The 20,587-nt window shown below is 45.9% G+C and overlaps 1 protein-coding gene across 2 annotated transcripts in view; it reads right to left on the minus strand.

The window, feature by feature from the left end:
- Npl (N-acetylneuraminate pyruvate lyase) overlaps window positions 1-20,587 on the minus strand; it is a 39,548-nt gene that overhangs the window by 6,372 nt on the left and 12,589 nt on the right. For both annotated transcript variants that reach the window (XM_052737204.1, XM_052737203.1), the window contains exons 3-10: window positions 19,598-19,671; window positions 18,556-18,643; window positions 12,960-13,017; window positions 10,174-10,249; window positions 7,015-7,107; window positions 4,274-4,422; window positions 3,866-3,912; window positions 1,802-1,886 (exon numbers count right to left, since the gene is read on the minus strand). In XM_052737204.1, the coding sequence (XP_052593164.1) occupies window positions 1,802-1,886; window positions 3,866-3,912; window positions 4,274-4,422; window positions 7,015-7,107; window positions 10,174-10,249; window positions 12,960-13,017; window positions 18,556-18,643; window positions 19,598-19,671 (670 nt within the window). The remainder of the gene's footprint in view (window positions 1-1,801; window positions 1,887-3,865; window positions 3,913-4,273; window positions 4,423-7,014; window positions 7,108-10,173; window positions 10,250-12,959; window positions 13,018-18,555; window positions 18,644-19,597; window positions 19,672-20,587) is intronic.

The raw sequence follows: 20,587 nt of genomic DNA on the forward strand, positions 1-20,587 counted from the left end.
ATAAACTCAGATGAAGAAAAAGACAGAGACACAGGATAGCTTCGGGAGGGCTCTGGGTCAATACCACAGATCCTGAGTTTATTACTCACAGCCTTTATAGACCCCAAAGCAAGGGGGGCTCAAAGATCTCCCCCTTTCAAGGACACCACCAGGGTTCAAGGTACAGAGTACAATCAAGTATAATAAACACCTCCATAGCACTCAAGACATCTTGTGATCATGCCTTGCGGCAAAGTATTCTGTAATTAGGCCTTGAGGTATAAGATACCTGGTAACCACGCCTTTGGCCAAAACATCCTATTATGCAGCCTGGCAGGAGAAAACAAGCTTGGACCCTCTGACCTCCAGGCAAGATGGAAACAAGCCATGAGCTGGGGTTTCTGTGGCTCCCACAGGTTCTCAGCTTCCACCTTCCTCCTATTCTTTGGTGACTCATGTGGGACCTCCTCCAGGGGACCGGTGGGCACATACATCTGTCTTTGCAGCTGTTAGGGCTCTAGCCCTCTCTATGCTAGAAATGAGCTCAAGCTGGACTACAGAGTTTCTGATGGCGACATAAAAGCCAGCACTTGGGGAATGGGTTTTCTAGCCCCCAAAGCGGTGCTTCCCCGGCAGCTACCCGTCCACCCCATGCCCCCCGGCTACTCTCCGGTCTCTCTCTCTCTCTCTCTCATCTCTCCTGCTACGCCATATCTCTTGCTATCTCCACTGTTCTCCTGCTTCCCTAGCCCTGGCCACGTCCAGTCTGCTTTCTTTTCTCCCGGCTCTGGACCCTTGGATATTTTCTCTCTCTTCCCCACAGTAAAAACCTTCCTGATGGAGCCAGCTGTGACGTCATCAGCTTCCTTACTGTTCACAAACATCAACACTGGAGAGGCTCAGGCAGGAGAACTGCCATGAGTTCCTGGCTCACTTGGGCCAGAGTGTGAGACCCTGTCGTCCCCCCCCCCCCCAACAAAACAACAGTAACAAAAATTAAGGATAGATGGGGCTGGAAAGATGGCTCAGCAGTTAAGAGTACTGTCTGCTCTTCCAGAGGATTGGGGTTCAATTCCCAGCACCCACATGGTGGTTCACAACTGTCTGTAACTCCAGTTCCAGGGGATTTGACTTCCCCACACAGACATATATGCAGGCAAAACACCAATGCACATGAAACAAAAATAAATTAATTTAAAAAATTAAGGATGGCATATAGTCAGTTTCTCAGAAATCTATGACTATTATTTTATAACAAAAATACTTTCAAGCCGGGCGGTGGTGGTGGTGTACGCCTTTAATCCTAGCACTCAGGAGGCAGAGCCAGGCAGATCTCTGTGAGTTCGAGGCCAGCCTGGTCTACCGAGCAAGATCCAGGACAGGCACCGAAGCTACACAGAGAAACCCTGTCTCAAAAGACTGGAAAAAGAAAAACAAAAACAAAAAAACCTTTCAAGATAGAATAAAAGTAAGATTCTTTGTAGGAGAAAGGGAGGATTCTGTCCCATATGGGCCTTGTGTCCCTTTAGACATGGGAACAAGAAGATGGGGCAGGTTCCCTTTTTCTTTGGTTTTTCGAGACAGAGTTTCTCTGTGTAACTGCTCTGGTTTTGTAGATCTGGCTGGCCTTGAACTCACAGAGATCCGCCTGCGTTTGCCTCCTAGGCTCCACTGGCAAATTTAAATGAGAGTTAACAGGAGAAAGATAAAGAGGCATCAGGGTGGGTGGCCTTCAAGCCAGCTGAGGAGAGAGAGGGGACAAGGGATTCTTGGAGAGAAAGAGGGTAGCCCAGCGACTTATGCGAGGGGAGAACAGGTTTACCTGGTAATTGAGTGCTGAAGTGAAGTCCTTCTGTTCAAAGGCCTCCAACATCTGGTTTGTCTTTTTCCCCAGGTAGTTATAGGTACTGGCAAGACAATGGAGAATATTCCAAGCTTAATAATTCAGTGGGAAAGATCCACGCCCTTGACCCCTGATGTTTAAAAGGGAAGAGGGGGGCTGCAGACTGGCTCCGTGGTAGAGGCTCATTTGCATATACAGGGGCCTAGGTTCGGTCCCCCCCATGCTCACCTGCCTCACCTGACTCCAATGGATACTATCACACAGCACAACTTTCCTTCTCAAGATTAAAAAATTTGTTTATTATTATTATTATTATTATTATTATTATTTTTTTTTTGTCTTTCGAGACAGGGTTTCTCTGTGTAGCTTTGCACCTTTCCTGGAACTCACTTGGTAGTCCAGGCTGGCCTCGAACTCACAGAGATCCGCCTGGCTCTGCCTCCCGAGTGCTGGGATTAAAGGCGTGCACCACCATCGCCCGGCTGTTTATTATTTTTATGTGTGTTTGCCTCATGACTTTATGTGCACCATGTGTGTGTGTGTGTGTGTATGTGTGTAGGAGCCTGCAGAGGTGAGACATGCAAGAGCAGCCAGTAATTGCTTGTTGTGCTTTTCTTTTTCTTTTTTTTTTTTTTGAGACAGAGTCTTTCTATTAGCTATCATAACCTCAAAATCATGGCTCTCCTCCTACCTCAGTCCATCAAATGCTGGCATTACAAGCATGGATCATCACATATGACTGTTGGGTTGGAACCTCCAGCTCCGCCCCTGCATGATCCGGAAAACCCCATTCCTGTCTCTCTCCCATCCCTGCCTTCTCAGAGAGCCTCTGAACACAAGAAAGGTGCCCAAAAACCCAGTTCCGCATTCTTGGCAGCCAAGGCAGCTCCTCCCCTGAAGTTTCCAGCAGCCCAAGTCCCCGCCTAAAGCGCTCAGCTTTTGACCATACTTGGGCACAAACCCAGCTTGTGGTGGACACATCATCACTCTTCGCCTACAACCTATAAAGTCTCCCTGCTTCCGTTTGTGGGCGCGGCTTCTCGGGCCTGAATCTCTGGGGCTGGAGAACCCACCCAGGAGTTGCTTTGCTCAAATAAACCCGTTGTTATACTTTTTCAATTCAGCTTAATCTGGCTTACTGTGTAGGTGGAGAAACCTACGAGGGGGGGAGGGGTGCAGAAAACCTATTATCAACAGTATTGAAGTGTTTTGCTTTGTCAGTTTTGAGACAGGGTCTGCTGTAGTTCAGACTTGCTCAAAACTTTCTATGTAGCCGAGGATGACCTTGAAATCTTTTTTTTTTTTTTTTTGGTTTTTCGAGACAGGGTTTCTCTGTGTAGCTTTGCTCCTTTCCTGGAACTTGCTTTGGAGACCAGGCTGGCCTCGAACTCACAGAGATCCGCCTGGCTCTGCCTCCCGAGTGCTGGGATTAAAGGCGTGCGCCACCACCGCCCGGCTTTTTTTTTTTTTTTTTTTTTTCAAAGATTTATTTATTATGTGTACAATGTTCTGCCCGCATGTATACCTGCCTGCCAGAAGAGGGCGCTAGATTTCCATTACAGATGGTTGTGAGCCACCATGTGGTTGCTGGGAATTGAATTTAGGACCTTTGGAAGAGCAGACAGTGCTCTTAACCTCTGAGCCATCTCTCCAGCCCGACCTTGAAATCTTAATCCTCCTGCCTCTTCCTCTCAAGTGTTGGAGTATACGTTTGTGTCACTATATCATGCTTCTCCCTTCCAACCCCCCCCCTCCTTCCCTCCCTTCCTATTAAGGACGGAGGATCATTTCACTAGCGTTTGAGAGAAAAACCAGAGTGAGCAGAGGGGGGGAGTGGGATGAAGAGGAGGAGAGAAAGTCGTTCCTTTTCAGTTAGGGACCATCTTTCCATGACTGAGTCAAACAAATCACTCAGTTTCTTTTTCCGTGAATGGGTGTGGAAGTGACGACTACTAGAAAGGATGAATACGCAAGAAGTCTCTCTAGTCCAGCCATGAGTGACTTGCACTTTATAATCACAAGGAAAAGACAAGTCGTGCTTACCTGCCTACTGCTCCAGTTGCTCCCATGATCAGAGCACTCAACAGTTGCTGACGAGAAAGAAAAGAGCTGCTATATCATAAATATAAAATGGATCACTATATCATAAACAAAATGGAGCCAGGCAGCGGTGGTGCACACCTTTAATCCCAGCACTTGGGAGGCAGAGGCAGGAGGATCTCTGTGAGTTCAAGGCCAGTCTGGTCTACAGAGTGAGATCCAGGACAGGCACCAAAACTACATAGAGAAACCCTGTCTTGAAACAAACAAACAAACAAACAAACAAAAACAAACAACAACCCCCCCCCAAAACCCCAAAAACAAAAACAAAAAAACATGAAATGGATCACTATATCATAAACAGCTAAAATGGATCACTGTGAAGCCGGGATATGCCCAGGGGTAACTTACCTCATCTACCCCAAACAGCAAAGCAAACTGTCGCTGGTGATTCTGGTCAACACACTGCCCGAAGTCTAAGAGATCAGTGTCACTGAACTTCAGTCCTTGAAAGGTGGGGATCTTGTCCTGAATCCCTTCCAGCAGCTCCTCTGCACGAACTTCCGAACGACAAACGCTTCGTTAACCCACACAGCAACAGAAATGATCAACTATGGTCTCGAGTTGGCCTTTGGGCACATGACTATCCTCCCATTCCCAGTATTCTGAGGCTGAGGCAAGGTGATTCCGAGGCCTGTCTGAAGTCAGCCTGAGCTACATAGCAGGGGCCTGTCTTTAAAAAGCCAAACACAGGCTGGGTGGGTGTGGTGGTGCACACCCTTAACCCCAGCACTCAGGAGGCAAAAGCAGGCAGTCTCTGTGAGGTTGAGGTTAGCCTGGTCTACATTTCCAGGCCAGCCAGGGGCGGATACATAGTGAGACTGTGTCAAAAAAACAAAACAAAACAGGGAATCAGGGGCAGGTGGATCTCTGAGTTCGAGGCTGGCTTAATATATACAGTGAGTTTCAGGACAGCCAGGGCTACTAAGAGAAAGGGCTATGATCATTTGTAACATAGGTGGTCTCTCTACATAGCTGCTCTACAAGGATGACCTTGAACGTCTGGTCTTCCTGCCTCCACCTTGAAAGTTCTGGGATTATAGGTGTGCACCACCATGCTTTGTCCACGTAGTGTTTTGCCCATTTGAGGTGAGCACTGTACCTTAACTCTCTACCCCTAGCCCATCTTGTGTTCTGAGAAGGTGACCCCTGCCAGGCTTCTGGATGGGGGCTGATTACAGGAGAACCAGCTGGGTGATTAGAGGATTGGGAGAGGAGCTGAAGGTTGAATTGGTCACCAACAGCCAATGACATAATCAGTTATGACTATCCAGGAAAGTCTTTACAAAGCCCCAAAAGAGGATTCAGAGAGTTTCCGGGTTACTGAATACACAGAGGCCACTCTGCACCTAGAGATGACATCATACACACCTTATATGTCTTTTCATCTTTGTAGGAATAGGTTAGAGGATTTCTTTGAGTTCCCTATGAGCTGCCCTAGCACATCATTCAAACTCAAGGAAGGAGTTATGGGGACCCCAATTTGCCACTGGTCAGAGGCGAAGCCCACAAGCTGGCATCTGAGTGTAGACAGTCTCGCGGGCCTGGCCCCCTAACCTCTAGGATCTGCGGCTATCTCCAGGTAGACTGTGTTAAAATGGAAGTGGCACCACTGGATACCACTTCACCTCCAACGGGGAACTGACTGCTGCCAGGGAAAAATCCCTCCACACGTTTCATTTTGGTGACCAGAGGTGAAGTGTTGTATGTGAAGTGATAAGTATGAGAAAGTTCGAAAAACCATTTCTTCCTCAGAATGTATTAGCTTTGGGGAGACCTCAGGAGTAGAGAAGCAGCCTAGCCTAGCATGCTTGAGGACTGATCCCTAGTATCATGCACGCACGCACGCATGCTGAAGCTCAGAAGCAGAACACTTGTCCTTATGTACACAACCCCAGGCTTTACTCTTGGTACAACAAAAGGGAAAAGAAACAGGAAAAGTCAGGGAGGTCAGACGCTCCCTACAGGCGAGGCACTGGGCATACAGCAGTGAGAGGCACACAGTTCCTCTTCAGTGCGGCTCACAATCTCTTATCCTGTAATGGAAGATGGCTTGGGGTGTAGCTCAGCGGTAGACCACTTGCCTAGCATGCCCACGCGGAAGCTCTAGAACCTCAAAAAAACCCTAAAGTTTTGGCTGGGGATATAGTTTAGTGGTAGAATACTTACCCAGTATGAGTGATACCTTGGGCTCAAGCTCCAGTATCACGAAACTAACTGACTAAATGAATATGGAGATACAAAGTGGTTGCTATATATATGTCTAGGATCTCATGCTATAGCCTAGGCTGGACTTTAATTCACTACATAGCCCTGCAGGCTAACTTCAAATTCATGGCAATCTTCCTGCTTTAGCCTGTCAAATTTTCTTTTCTTTTTTTCTTTTTCTTTTCTTTTTTTTTAAAGACAAGGTTTCTCTGCTTGTCTCTACCTCCAGAGGATTAAAGGTGAACGTGTCACCACGGCCCAGCTTGCCTGTCAAATTTTCTTATTCCTTTTCTTTTAAGACAAAGTCTCACATATCCGAGGCTGGCCTTGAACTTATGGTGTAGCAGAGGATAGCCTTGACTTCCTGATCCACCCGCCTCTACCATGAATGACAGGCTTGTGCAGCCACACCCAGTTTTATCCACTCTTCTGGTAAGCATAAGAACCGCCATAGAAAGTGATGTGGATGACTAATGAGGGCTGAGGTCTTAGAATGGTTCCATGGAGCCACGTGAACTGTCTCATGAGTGGCCTGTGTCATTGGGTAGGGTGGGATGAAGTGGAGTTTCTTGATGGAATAAGTAGGATGTGAGAGTTGGAGAAAATGTAAAAGAAAAAAAAAAAGGCAGTCTTTAGGTTTTGGACAAACGGCTCGGTGGAAGAACACGGATGATTCTTCCAGAGGACAGAGGTTTGAGTCCCTGTACTCACACAGCAGCTCACAACCATCTCTAACTCCAGTTCCAGGGGATCTGATGCCCTCTTCTGACGTCCACGGTCACCAGGCCCCCATATACACGGTGCTTGCCAGCAAAACACGCATATACATGCACATAAAATAAATACATATAATTAAACTAAAACAGTTTTAAAGCGATACTTACTCTTCACCCCGGTCAAGGAAGGAATGTGATAGTAATAAAATGGCAAAGCGGGGGCCGCGGCAGCCACCTCCCTCAGGAAACTGATCAGGTCATCTGAAAGAACGGGAGTCACGTGAACAAGAAGAGACCAGTGGCTTCCGCACTAGAAAATGAACCATTCATGAGATGCAGCTGTCTTCTCAGAAGCTGAAAACTCCCGACTGTCCTTCCCATTCTCAACGGTGCGATTACAATGTCACTTCACCAAGGTTCTATTTTTCAAGGTCAAAACAAGGGGCTGGCAAGATGGCCCAGCAGTTACAAACACTGGCTGCTCTTCCAGAGGATCCGATCTGGGTCCTGCACTCACATAGTGACTCACAACCATCTATTACTCCAGTCTCAGAGGATCTGACACTGTCTTCTGGTCTCTAAGGGCAGCAGGCATGCATTAACGTTCACAGACATGCGCGTAGACCACACACACACACACACACACACACACACACACACACACACACACACAGTCTACCTGGGCAACAAAATAAACTCAGGGTCAGCCTGGGTAATTTAGACATTTTCTCAAAAATTTAAAAAAGAGAGGTGTGTATAGCTCAGTTGCAGCATGCAGACCCAGCATACTTGAGGCCCTGGGTTCAATTCCTAGTGCTAAAAAAAAGTGTGTGTGTGGTGGGGATGAGTGGTGGCTCAGTCAGGCAGTGGTGGCGCACACCTTCAATCCCAGCACTCCGAGGCAGAAGCAGGCGGATCTCTGTGAGTTCGAGACCAGCCTGGGCTACAGAGTGAGATCCAGGACAGCCAGGGCTACACAGAGAAACCCTGTCTTGAAAAACCAAAAAGAACAAAAAAAGGGGGTGGCTCACGCCATAAAGCCGGCAGAGTTGGGCACTCTTTCCCTTTTGGGACTGATCTGGACAGAGCAGAAGCAAGCCTTTGCTCTACTAAGGAAGTGGGCTTCCTTTGGTCAACTCAACGGCACTACTGCAGACGACAGAGTTGGCTTACACTGTGGATGAGGCCCATAAGTGGGAGGGACAGTTTTATGTATCATACCTTCTCTGCACACTGTGAAAATATGTGCAGCACTTGGGAAATACTTCAGATAAAATTTGTTATGCATAATTCATCTCTCTGTTCATTTTTTAGAAAAACTGCTTACATAAAAATGCTCAAAATAGCACCAAAAAAAATGTCTATTCTAAATCTCCTAACTATCAGTAAACACTTATGGGTGACATTTCATGACAATTTATGCATTTAGTTATGGCTTTAATCTTCTGCACAGATATCTCCCTTTCTCCTCCCTCAAATCAGGATAGCATATATCCTAAGATGGCCTTAAACTTCCCATGTAGCTGAAGATGGCTTTGAACTTCTGATCTTCCTATCTTTACCGCTTTAGGCCTGGGATTTGAGGCATGCAGTACCAACCTGGGGTCCTAGCGCTCTGTTCATATAGGCAAGTACTCTACAAACCACACTACTTCCCAAATCCCCCTTTACATCACTTTAATTACTAACCAATAGGAGTAACAGGTCACAGTCCTCTACTGGTGGAGACAGGAAGATCAGAAATTCAACATTTCCTGCTATGTAAAGAGTTCAAAGGCCAGGAATGGCAGCTTATGCCTCTAATACCAGCATTCAGGAGGCAGAGGCAGGCGGATCTCTGAGTCTGAGGCTAGCCTGGTCTACACAGTGAGTTCCAGAATAGCCAGGAATATAGAGAGATCCTGTCTCAACCCCCTCCCCCACACAAACAAACAAGACTTCAAGGGAAGGCTGAGCTATTTGAGAGCCTATCTTCTCTCTCTCTCTCTCTCTCTCTCTCTCTCTCTCTCTCTCTCACACACACACACACACACACACACACACACACACACACACACACAACCTCCTTACACTCGGACACAAAGAATTCCTGCAGAGAAAGCATCATAGAAGGAGAAAACAATAGCTTGTTTTGGAAGATAATAGACTTTTCTGTTTTGGTTTTTCAAGACAGGGTTTCTCTGTGTAGACCTGGCTGTCCTGGAACTTACTCTGTAGACCAGGCTGGCAGCGAACCCACAGGGATCCCCCTGCCTCTGCCTCTCAAGTGTTGGAATTAAAGGCACGTGCCACCATGCCTGGCTGACAATGGACATTTCTGTGAAATTCATTTTCATTTCATCGCAATTCATCAATTCTAAATAGGACAGGTAGTTTTCAAAATGACCATTATTTACACTTCTCTGTTGAGAAGAATAGGCTCATGCTTTGCCATATGCCATATGAAACCTCATAATGTGTTTCACCAAGAGTGCACACCTGACCTGAAAGACCCTAGCCCTTCAGGCTTACACCCCCAAGCCTCAGGAAAAGAGAAACTTCAAGCACCAGGAAATGAGAAACTAAAAATCTAGTTCCAAGGGCCACCTGACTCAGCCACTACTCAATCACCCCTGTAACAATGTAACAATGTAAAAAGATTTCTGTTAAGAGATGTGCTCAACTGTGACTGGGATAGTTGCAGGTGTTCCAGGAAGGACCACCGTGACCTGTGTGTAAGCTCCACTCCCGCCCTGATACCCCCCTTGAGGTTTCAGGAAGAATGTGCATGCGGACGTGACTGTACCCACTCTGTGATCACCCTGTGATCAGGCCATGAAATTGTATGGGAATTGTAATCTTGTGGGTTTTTCCTTTAAAAGCCCTTATGGGGCTGCAGTAAGATGCGGCTCTTGCTCTTGCGAGCAGAGTTCGCCCTTCTGTACAGAAGCCAATAAAATCCTCGTGTTGTTGCATCAACTGGACTGGAGTCTGGGTTCTTGGAGCGCCCACTTGAGACCCTAAACTTTGGGGTCCAACAAATCCAAACAAAGGTACCTACCAACTGGGGCTCAGTAGATGATGGCAAAACATTTCAAGGGCTTTAATATAGTCCTTGCTATGGACCTCGGGGGAGGTCAACCAATTCCCAGCTGGAGAACAGAAAGATTGGCCAATTTAATTAAAACAGTAGTTCTCCCCCTTCCTCACGCTGCGACCCTTTCATGCAATGTCATGCCTCTAGTCTGTAGGACTTTGCCTTTCTGAATTAAATGTAATTTTTTTTTTTTTAATGAAAGCAAGAGGCGGACGGGGCAAAGCGCTGTGCGTTCAGACCAACTTCCTTACCTTTGTTCTGTGACTTGAAAAAGAAGGGTGCCATGACAGCGATGCCATCAGCTCCAATGTCTGCTGCATGTCGGGCCTGTCCAAGAAGACAAGACCGTAATGGAGTAAGTGATCATCGTCACCTATACTGACCCACAGACTCCAGAGTTCAGCAACAACCTCTTCAAACCTGTCAACCAATTCCCAGCTAGAGAACAGAAAGATTAGCCAATTTAATTAAAACAGTGGTTCTCCACCTTCGTAACGCTGCGACCCATTCATGTAGTTCTTCATGCTGTGGTGACCCCCCAACCATAACATTATTTCGTTGCTACTTCATAATTATAATTTTGCTACTGTTATGAATTATAATGCAAATATGTGTTTCCTGATGGTCTTTGGCAACCCCAAGGAGTTGAGACCCATGGGTTGAGAACTGAATTAAAACGTCATTGCCAAGAATGTCCCAGGTTGCAGAGCAGAGACACCTGGTTCAGGTAAGCTGAGGTATTAATTTCATGTTTGTACAGCAAGTACCTCTAGTCACTGGGTCATCTCACTGGCTCCTCTTGATTTATTCTCACTGATTTTCTTTTAAAAGATTTTTATTTATGTGTGTTTATGTGTGTACACAGGCATCCGCAGAGACCAGAAGAGGGGGTCAGATCCCCCAGAGTTGGGATTACAGGCAGTGGTAAGCCTCCATGTGGGTGCTGGGAATCAAACTTGGGTTCTCTGGAAGAGCAGGCAGTGCTCATAACCTCTGAGTCATCTTTCTGGTCAACCCGGATATACGGTGCTTGTTTTTGTTTTTTTGAGATAGGGTCTCATTATGTAGCCTTGGCTGGCCTGGAGCTCAGATGTAGACCAGGCTTGAACTCATAGAGATCCACATTCCTCAGCCTCTCCAGGGCTGGGATTAAAGGCATGTGCCACATCTGGCTCCCTCCACATTTAGGCTCCCTTATGTTAATCTTGAACTAAAGAGCTCCCTGCTTCCACCTTCTGAAAAACAGGGATTACAGGTCTGTGCCACCATGCCTGGCTACTTGTTTGGGTTTCTGTCAGTATACACACATATGACAAAAATCTTACCGCCCACCAAAACCACTTTGCTAAGACATGAGCAGTTCATTTGCAACTGTTAACAGAGAACCCTGCATGTATAATTTCTTTTCCACTGTTCTGCCTACTCAATGATATTATCTTTCCCATGGGATGGTATAATCGTCATATTTTAAGTTGATATTACAGATTGGGAATGCAGTTGAGAAAGGTTAAGAAGAAAAAGACTATACATATCACAAAAGATACACAGTACTATGCTTTGACAACTTCTTGAATTCCCCCAGGGAAACAATAAAAGTCTATTTCTTCTCCTTGGGCATTCATAACACTTTTAAAATATTTCATTTATTTTATGAATATAGGTGTTTGGTCTACATGCATGTCTGTGTACCACATGTGTGCCTGGTATTGTATATTTTATCTCACTGTGTAATCCTGGCTGGCCTGGAATTTACAGAGATCCACCTGTCTCTGCCCCTCAAGTGCTGGGATTAAAGGCATAAACTACCTCGCTAGCTTTTACCTTTATTATTTTTTAGAAGTCTCTCACTGAACCCAAAGCTCATCCATTGGGCTGGGCTGGCTGACGATTGAGCTTCAGAGATCTGCCTGTCTCCCGCCTGGCCTAAGGCTAGGGTTATAGGCACTGTAGCCACGCCCATCTTTTTATGTGGTTTCTGAGGGTCTAAATCCAGGTTCTCATGCTTGCTGAACACACACTTTACCAGCTGAGCGTCTCCCTGGCCCTTCTCTTTAGTTATCCAAGAATATTTAACTGCAATTGCACGAGTATATAGTATTCACTCACATTAAATCCAAATACTAGGAAAAACACACAAGTTTTATGAAGAACGGGGCCAGATGAAGACTCTGTAATCTCAGAGTTAGAGTATCCGGGGAACACAGTTACTGTGCAGGTGTAAGGGGGCTGGGCCTTCTGATAAACCATTTAAAGCTTCGTTGCACTTTGGTTTCTTAGTTAATTCACTCAGGCCTCAGAGCCACCACCATCTACTTTTGCTTTGTTTTCTCTTGTATGGCTCAGGCTGGCTTCTACCTCCCAATTCCCCTGCCTCAGTCTCTGGAGAGCTAAGATTACGGGTATGTGCCACAATGCCTGGCTCCGGTCTGGCTTTTGCTCAAATCCAGCCTAATCACTAGCCTGGAGCAGCTTGGATCCTATGGCCCTAAAGACTGTATCCAGTATTTACAGTTCTGCAGAACAGGGATCTGATGCTTCTGGCTTATAGCTTTGTTGTTTGTGTTTTTGAAAGGGTCTCTCTGTGTATCCCGGCTGTCCTGGAACTTGATCTGTAGACCAGGTTGGCCTTGAACTCACAGAGATCCACCTGCCTTTGCCTCCTGAGTGCTAGGATTAAAGGTATACACTGCCATCACTGGCTACAGCTTTGGTTTTGAACCTCTGAAGAACGCCATTTTCCAGAGCAGCCCCATTTCCTATTCCCTTTTTGTCCAGCAGAGGGCCTTGCCTCTCATTTCCCAGAGAAGACTGATGTTGGCTCAAGCGCTGCAGACTTAGCCGCATTTATAGCCATTTATGGCTCTCTTGGAGGAAGTTCCCTGGTCTCCAGTCTTCCAGTTATCTTTTTGAGCTACTGCCTGTCATGGCCCCATGCCTGCTTCAGTGGTCCCACACTTGATCTCTTCCAGCCAAATACAGGCTTGGCTTTAATTCTAGCGTAAACACGGAGGTCCCTCCAGCGGTCTCACATACATACCAGTTCTCGGGACTCCTTCAAACTTAGTGCTCCCACGTGAATCACCACCTGGTCCAACCTGCAAGAGAGATGCAGTGTGAACCACCTGGGGTTTAGAAGAACACAGAAGGGCTGCACCATCCTGTTTGTGCTGGCTCAATAGCCTCGAGACTAATACAACAGCTGAATCAATTCTACCACTATTCTTGGGACCCACATCATGAAACAAGAGAACCCATTCCCCAAAGTTGTCCTTTGACCTCCATGCCATGGCACAGGAGTTTATGTGCGTGTGTGAGTGTGTGTGTGTGTGTGTGTGTGTGTGTGTGTGTGCATATATATGACACACACACAGTGTAATGAAAAAAATCAAAACAAACAAACAAAAAAACTAAACAACTAAAACTCCAAACCCCAGTACTAGGCAAGAATGAATGAAAACAAGGCCTAGTACACAGATTCCCTAATCCCTGATACTTGGTAAAGCTGAGGCAGAAGGTCCTCAAATTCAAGGCCAACTTGGGGAATTTACTTGTCTTCAAAACATAACAAAACTAAAAATACATTATATAACACTCTGAAAGAATTTTAAAAAATATTATTTAGGGGCTGGAGAGATGGCTCAGTGGTTAAGGGCACTGGCTGTTCTTCGAAAGGTCCTAAGTTCAATTCCCAGCAACCACATGGTGGCTCACAACCATCCATAATGGGATCTGGTGCCCTCTTCTGTCATGCAGGCATATATATGCAGGCAGAACACTGTATACATAATAAATAAATATTTAAAAAAATACTATTTGAAAAACTAAAAAGTAGGCAAGAATGAATAAAAATAGTCCCTAGTGGGACAAGGCCTATAATCAATCCTAGCTATTGGGAAAGCTTACACAGGAGGATCACAAGTTCAAGTACACCTTGGGAATTTATGGAGACCCTGTCTCAAAGTGAAAAACACAAAAGGGCTAGAGATAGTTGAGATACGGCTCAGTGGCAGGGCGCTAGCCTGGCGTGCAGGAAGCAGTTCTGGATTCGATCCCTGGCACCGCAACTTTAAAAAGTGCATGAAGACATTTCTCTGTTCGCAGTTGGCAAGTAAACTGGCCCCTATTCCAAGTTCTTTGAGCGCCGGAGCGACGGCTCAGCATTTAAAGGCACTGGGTGCTCTTTCAGAGGATCCAGGTTTGATTCGCAGCACACACACAGTGGCTCACAGCCATCCAATAATCCTGTGTGTGTATGGGGGTAAGGTGTTGAACTCCAGTTGTTAGGCTTGTGTGCAAGTGCCTTTACCTGCTGAGCTAGTTCCTTTAGCCCTTATCTACCTACCTACCTACCTACCTACCTACCTACCTACCTATCTACCTTATCTATCTATCTTATCTATCTATCTATCTATCTATCTATCTATCTATCTATCTATGGGATAGATTATCTCTATTATGTAGCTCTGGAACTCATTATATAGACCAGGCTGATCTCAAACTCACAGAGATCTATCTACCTCTGCCTCCCGAGAGCTAGGATTAAAGGGATGTACCACCACACCCAGCCTTCCTAAATTATTTTAAATTGCCCCTTTCCCCCAATTTATAAAATCTCATTTGCTACTGGTATTGACCACTTTATCAGAAGCACCGGGAAAATTACAAGTGTTCTATATACAGGCCACACATGTTCTGTATAAAAGCAATACACTCAAGCGCAGGTCGAAAGGAAATTTTTGTAAAAGACCACAGCAAGGCAGTTCTATCAGGATCCAAATTTACATAGGTTTTCTTCAGAACATCTGGAGATAGAACTCTTCTACTCAAGAGCTTCTTCATATCAAGTGAAAGACAGAAGGCAGAAATGCGGGTTCAAAGGTTGTATCAGGTCACCAGGTCCCGACTGGCAGGCAGACAAGGCAGCTTGTGCTCAGTCTCCAGGACATGCAAGATTCTGAAACATTCGGCGGGAGAGATGACTCAGTGGTTATGAGCATTGGCTGTTCTTCCAGAGGACTCGGGTTCAATTCCCAGTGCCCACATGATGGCTCATTAACTGTCTCTAACTCTAGTTCTGAGAGTCTGACACCCTTTTCTGGCCTCTGTGGGCATCAGGCATGCATGTGGTACACAAACACACGCACAAGTAAAACACTCATATACATAAGGTAATAAATAAATAAAAACATACTGAAAATTAAGAGCATAATAACTTCTCCCATTCAAGGTTATAATTATAGGTTTTAGAGTTTCCACCCACAATAAACTGTGAGGGGAGAAGGGTAAGTGTATGCGAACTTATATTACAGATAAGAAACTGAGGCTTAGGTTTAAGCCTGGGGGCTGAAGAGATGACATAGCAGTTAATAGTCTTTCCTGCTCCTTCAGACGACCCAAGTTGAGTGGATCATAACACCAGCTGTAACACCAGCTCTAGGGGATCTTCTGGTCTCCATGGAAACCTGTATTCATGGAGTCACACACACACACACACACACACACACACACACACACACACACACAAATAAATCTAAAAAAAAACTTTAATAAAAAGTATGTGTGTATGTGTGTGTGTGTGTGTGTGTGTGTGTGTGTGTGTGTGTGTGTGTGTGTGTATGTGTGTGTGTTGGCTCAAGGCTGCAATTTCAGCACCCAGGAGGCTGAGCCAAAGCCACCTGGGGTGCATAGTGAGACTTTGTCTGAAAATAAAAAAATGGGGAGTGGACACTGGAGAAAAGGATAACAGAAAACCGGGTTTATGCTCATGCTTTAAATCCTGGCACTTGGGAGGTGGAGGCAAGAGGATCAGGAGGAGTTCAAGGTCAGCATCAGCTACTGAGTGAGGACAGCCTGAATTGCATGAGATCTTGTCTCAAATAAACAGAGGGAAATTGTTTTAACTGAAAAGAAGTAAAAAAAAAAAGTTTGATTCCCAGGAATCGAAACCATGCGTAACTTCAGTTCCAAGTGATCCAGTGCCCTCTGACCTTTGTGGGCACCAATCACACATGCAGTCCACATACATACATACATGTAGGTCAAACACTCATCAGATAAAATGAATCTATAATAAAAACATTTTTTCATTTTGGAAATAATAAAAATATTATTTCCAAATATTTTAGGGGGAGAAGAAAGGTGAACGGCAGAGGAAAATAATCTTCTGTGGGAAGAGGGAAGGCCGACCTCAACTTCCCAAAGCTGAGACAGCAGGGAGGGACTTCCTCTCCCCCATCAAACAAAGGGAACCTCAGCGTCCTCTCACAGACACCCCCCTCCCCATGAAAGAGAAACCTCTCTTAAAGACAGTACAGTTATAATCCTGCAGCGGCTAGAAACAATGTTGAAGTAAAGGTCAGAAGAGCATCAGAACTGAGGGAGGAACCTCTTTGACGTCAGTTAGAATGGCTTCATCTTAAGACTGAGCATTCCTTAGAAATCAAGCATGGTGGCCCACTTCTAATCTCAGCACTTGGGGAGGCAGAGGCAGGGGGCGGGCCTCTGTGAGTTCAAGGCCAGCCTGGTTTACAAAGTGAATTCCAGGACAGTCAGGGCTATGTAGAGAGAGACCCTGTCTCAAAGAGCCAACATAAAATAGTAGAACACTCCAGTCTCGTGGTGTACTGCGTACCCGCCATCCCAGCATTTGGGAAGTGGAGACGGGAGGATCGGAAGTTTAAGGCCATCTTTGATTTCATAATGAGCTGTGCCAGGCCAGTCAGAGTGACCAAAGACTGTTCCCTGGGGAAAAGAGAGCGAGACTGGAGAGATGACTCATGGGTAAGGGTGCTTGCTGACAAGTCTAAGGATCAGAGTTCTAGCCCCAGGACACCCACATAGTGGAAGGAGAAAACTGATTCCCCCATGTTGCCTTCTGACCTTCACATGTAGCCCACACACTCACATAACACACATACAATGATAATTATTAAAATAAAGGAACTGGGCAGGTGATTCACCCTGCTCCAATTAAAAAATAAATAAACAGCCGGGCGGTGGTGGCGCACGCCTTTAATCCCAGCACTCGGGAGGCAGAGCCAGACGGATCTCTGTGAGTTCGAGGCCAGCCTGGGCTACCAAGTGAGTTCCAGGAAAAGGCGCAAAGCTACACAGAGAAACCCTGTCTCGAAAAACCAAAAATAAATAAATAAATAAATAAATAAATAAATAAATAAATAAACAAACCACCCAAAATAGACAAATAAGTAAAAATAAACAAAAATAGTAATTAAAAGAAGTCCACCCAATAAATCATTCCGGTAAGATGTGCTATCATTCTGACACAGGATAAAGATGGCTTCCTGTGTAGACAACATCTTCCTGCTCTCCATTCCACTTGGCTATATGGAAGAGGGTGCTTGTTCAGCTGTTTTTACTAACTCCAATATTTTTCCTCCATCTAAACACTACTGGCCACTCCTTTGTCTCAGTTTATACTTAATCAGAAGTGGGGAGTATTGGGTTTCACAACCTGACCCCCCCATTGGCTGGGAAGCAGACTGAGAGCAAAGACTTTGCTCCCGGTCCCTAGTGTGAAGCAGCAGGTGTGCTGGCCAGTTTTATGTCAACGTGACACAAGGTAGGGTCACCTGGGAAGACGGAATCTTAATGAGAAAATCCCTCCACAGACTGTCCTATAGGCAAGTCTCTGTGGGATTTTCTTGACTAATGATCGATGTGGGAAGGCTTAAACAGATGGTGCATAAGAAAGCAAACTGAGCAAGTCAGGAGGAGGAAGTCAGGAAGCAGCACCCCTCCATGGTCTCTGCATCAGCTCCTCCCTCCGGGATCCTGCTCTGTTTGAGTAACTACCCTGACTTCCCTCAGTGAGGGACTATGATGTGGAAGTGTAAGTCAAATAAACCTTTGCCCTCCAAGCTGCTTATGGTCATGGGGTTTCATCATAGCAATGGAAACCCTAACTATGACAGAGGGATGATACACTGTGGGGTCGGTCCACAGAGGTTCCCTAATATGGCCTTACTTAAGGTCAGAAAGTCTGAGCTTACTTTATCCAGCAGGGCTGCATATTAGGATGATTTGGCCAAAGGTGTGGTTACCAGGTGTTTTGAAGGGTCTACACTTGGTTGTACGTTGTGCTTTGATCTTGGAAGAGGGGGGTCTTTTGCCTTTCCCCTTGCTGATATATAAAAGGCCCATTATGAATAAAGACAGGGCAGCTAGGTATTGACCCAGGTGGCTCCCCGGAAGCTATCCTGTGTCTCTGTCTTTCTCTCCATCTAGGCCTATCTTTCTATCTAATACTTCCTCATTCCTCACTCCTCCCCACAAGAACCCTTTGACAGGTCAGAGCAGGCCTCTGACAATACACACAATAGCAGGCCACCTTCTTCTCTCCCTCTTTCAGTCCAAGGACAGGAACTCCTGAGAAGATTAGCCTTCCGGGTAGATGAGAGACAGTTTCTGAAAGGGAGCAGGCGTGCTCTGTGGTCTGGCTGCCCTTCCACAGAGAAGGGAGGGCAGCCCCTTGCCAAGTGTGGGAGGCTCAGAGCCCCTGGTCTTCCCCCGCAGCTGCCTGGGAGATGTCAGGGCTGGGACAGTGGGAGGAGCCTTGCTCAATATAGCTCTTGCATGGATTATGGATTGGATTTTATCCTCGCACAGTTACTCACTTGTTCCTCCCTTGTTTCATCCATTCCTCTGCCACCTGGCGACGCTCAGAGACACTCAGGGACAGGCCTTCTCCCGTGGTGCCATTCACTGTTCCAAACAAAGAGGTCAGTCAGTGGGACCAGCCAGTGCCTTTTCTTCCTCCAACCCTAAGTCTGGAGGTGTGAGGTCTGGAACCTCTGCTTGAGAGGAAAAGGCACAATGATTGAATAGAGGATGGTGCCTAGAGCGGGGAGTGCCACTTGTCCATTTTTACTTCAGACTTTGTCTTTTTTTTTGTTAAGATTTATTTATTATGTATACAGTGTTCTGCCTGCATGTGTGCCTGAAGGCCAGAAGAGGGCACCAGATCTCATTATAGATGGCCGTGAGCCACCATGTGGTTGCTGGGAATTGAACTCAGGACCTCTGGAAGAGCAGCCAATGAGTGCTCTTAACCTCAGAGCCATCTCTCCAACCCCTTGGGCTTTTTTTTTCTACCTTTGTCTTGTCAAAAATAGTGGGGAGGTCAATTATGACTTGTGCTGATGTGGGTGCTGGGAATCAAACCCAGGTCCTTTGCAAGAAAAGCAAGAGTCTTAACCACTGAACCACCTTTCCAGTCCTTTAGACAGGGTTTCTCTGTGTAGTCCTGGCTGTCCTGGAACTTGCTTTGTAGACCAGGCTGGCCCTGAACTCATAGATCCATGCCTCTATCTCCCCAAGTGCTGGGGCTAAAGGTGTGCTGGGCTAAAATGTTACTTAAGCAGGCTTTGCTGTTATTCTACTGCCTTTTGGTTTCATGACCTCGAGTCTCTAAGCCACAGAGTTTTGTCTCTAAGTGGCGATAAAAACAATGTATTTGTTGGCACACTGCCAAATGAGATGTTCTCAAGGAATCTGTAGACCTAATACTAGTGAGTCTATACACTTAGAACATTTAGTTATCCCAGCAGGCTCCACCACGATCTCTGACACATGCCCTGTGACCTCCTGGTCAGGTGAGGTCTACGACTAGCTAAGGCCTGATCTAGACACATACAGAGAGATCTCAAGGTGACTTACCAAAAATGTTCTTCACTCCCTGTTCCTTCACCAGATAATCCACATACTGACCAATTACAGAAAAGTTGATTTCTCTAAAAGACAGGGAGAAAAAGTAAGAATGCACATTTAGTCTTTCCTAGGTGATTATTCAGCCAATTGGCAGCTCATGAACTGCTCATATTAATCATTATTAAAAATCTACTCTGGGGTTGGGTACATAGCGCAGGGGATAGGTAGCTTGCCTAGTATGTGGTAGTGATGCAGGATGTGTATGTGTAAATGTGTGTGTGAGACAGAACATGTGTGTAGAGGTCAGAGGACAACTTTTGGGGAGTCCGTTTTCTCTGTCCATCATGTGGGTCCCAGGGATTGAACCAAATCATCAGGTTTGGGGATGTGTCGAGCACCTTTACCCACTGAACCATCTCACCAGCCCAGGACCCTTTCCTTTATTTTCAGGAGGAACCTTCTGGTGCAAGCCAAGCATCCCCAGAGGCATTTCTGTCACTTTACTCCTTTCCTAAGTGCTCCATGACTTTGAGCTGCACATGCCTCCAAATGTTTCTACCATCTTTTCCTTTAAAATTATGACCTCGGACTAGAGAGCCGGTTCCGTGGGGAACAACACTGTTGCCTTTGCAGAAGACCAAGGTTTGGTTCCAGCACCCACATGGTGGCTCACAGCCCTCTGAAACTCTAGTTCCAGAGGGTCTGATACCCCCCTCCTCAGGGAACAGCCATGCACGTGATGCACATACATACATACATACATACTACATACACACAGGCAAAACATCCATACATATAAACTAGAAATAAACAAATCTTTTCTTTTTAAAAAGTAGGACCTTTAACTGAGAATGCACAGGAGTGACCTCTTAACTTGACATGCCTAGGACTGAATCTGTCTAGACTCCCTAAATCAAATCCCCATGCTTCCTTTGTTGGGGAGATCTCTGTTTCAGAAAAAACGCCCGTATTCTTTGTCTCTACTCTTTCATGTCTTAG

Source organism: Peromyscus californicus, unplaced genomic scaffold (genome assembly GCF_007827085.1).
Source record: "Peromyscus californicus insignis strain IS unplaced genomic scaffold, ASM782708v3 Scaffold_14__1_contigs__length_90479793_seg_2, whole genome shotgun sequence".
Taxonomy (NCBI): Eukaryota; Metazoa; Chordata; class Mammalia; order Rodentia; family Cricetidae; genus Peromyscus; species Peromyscus californicus.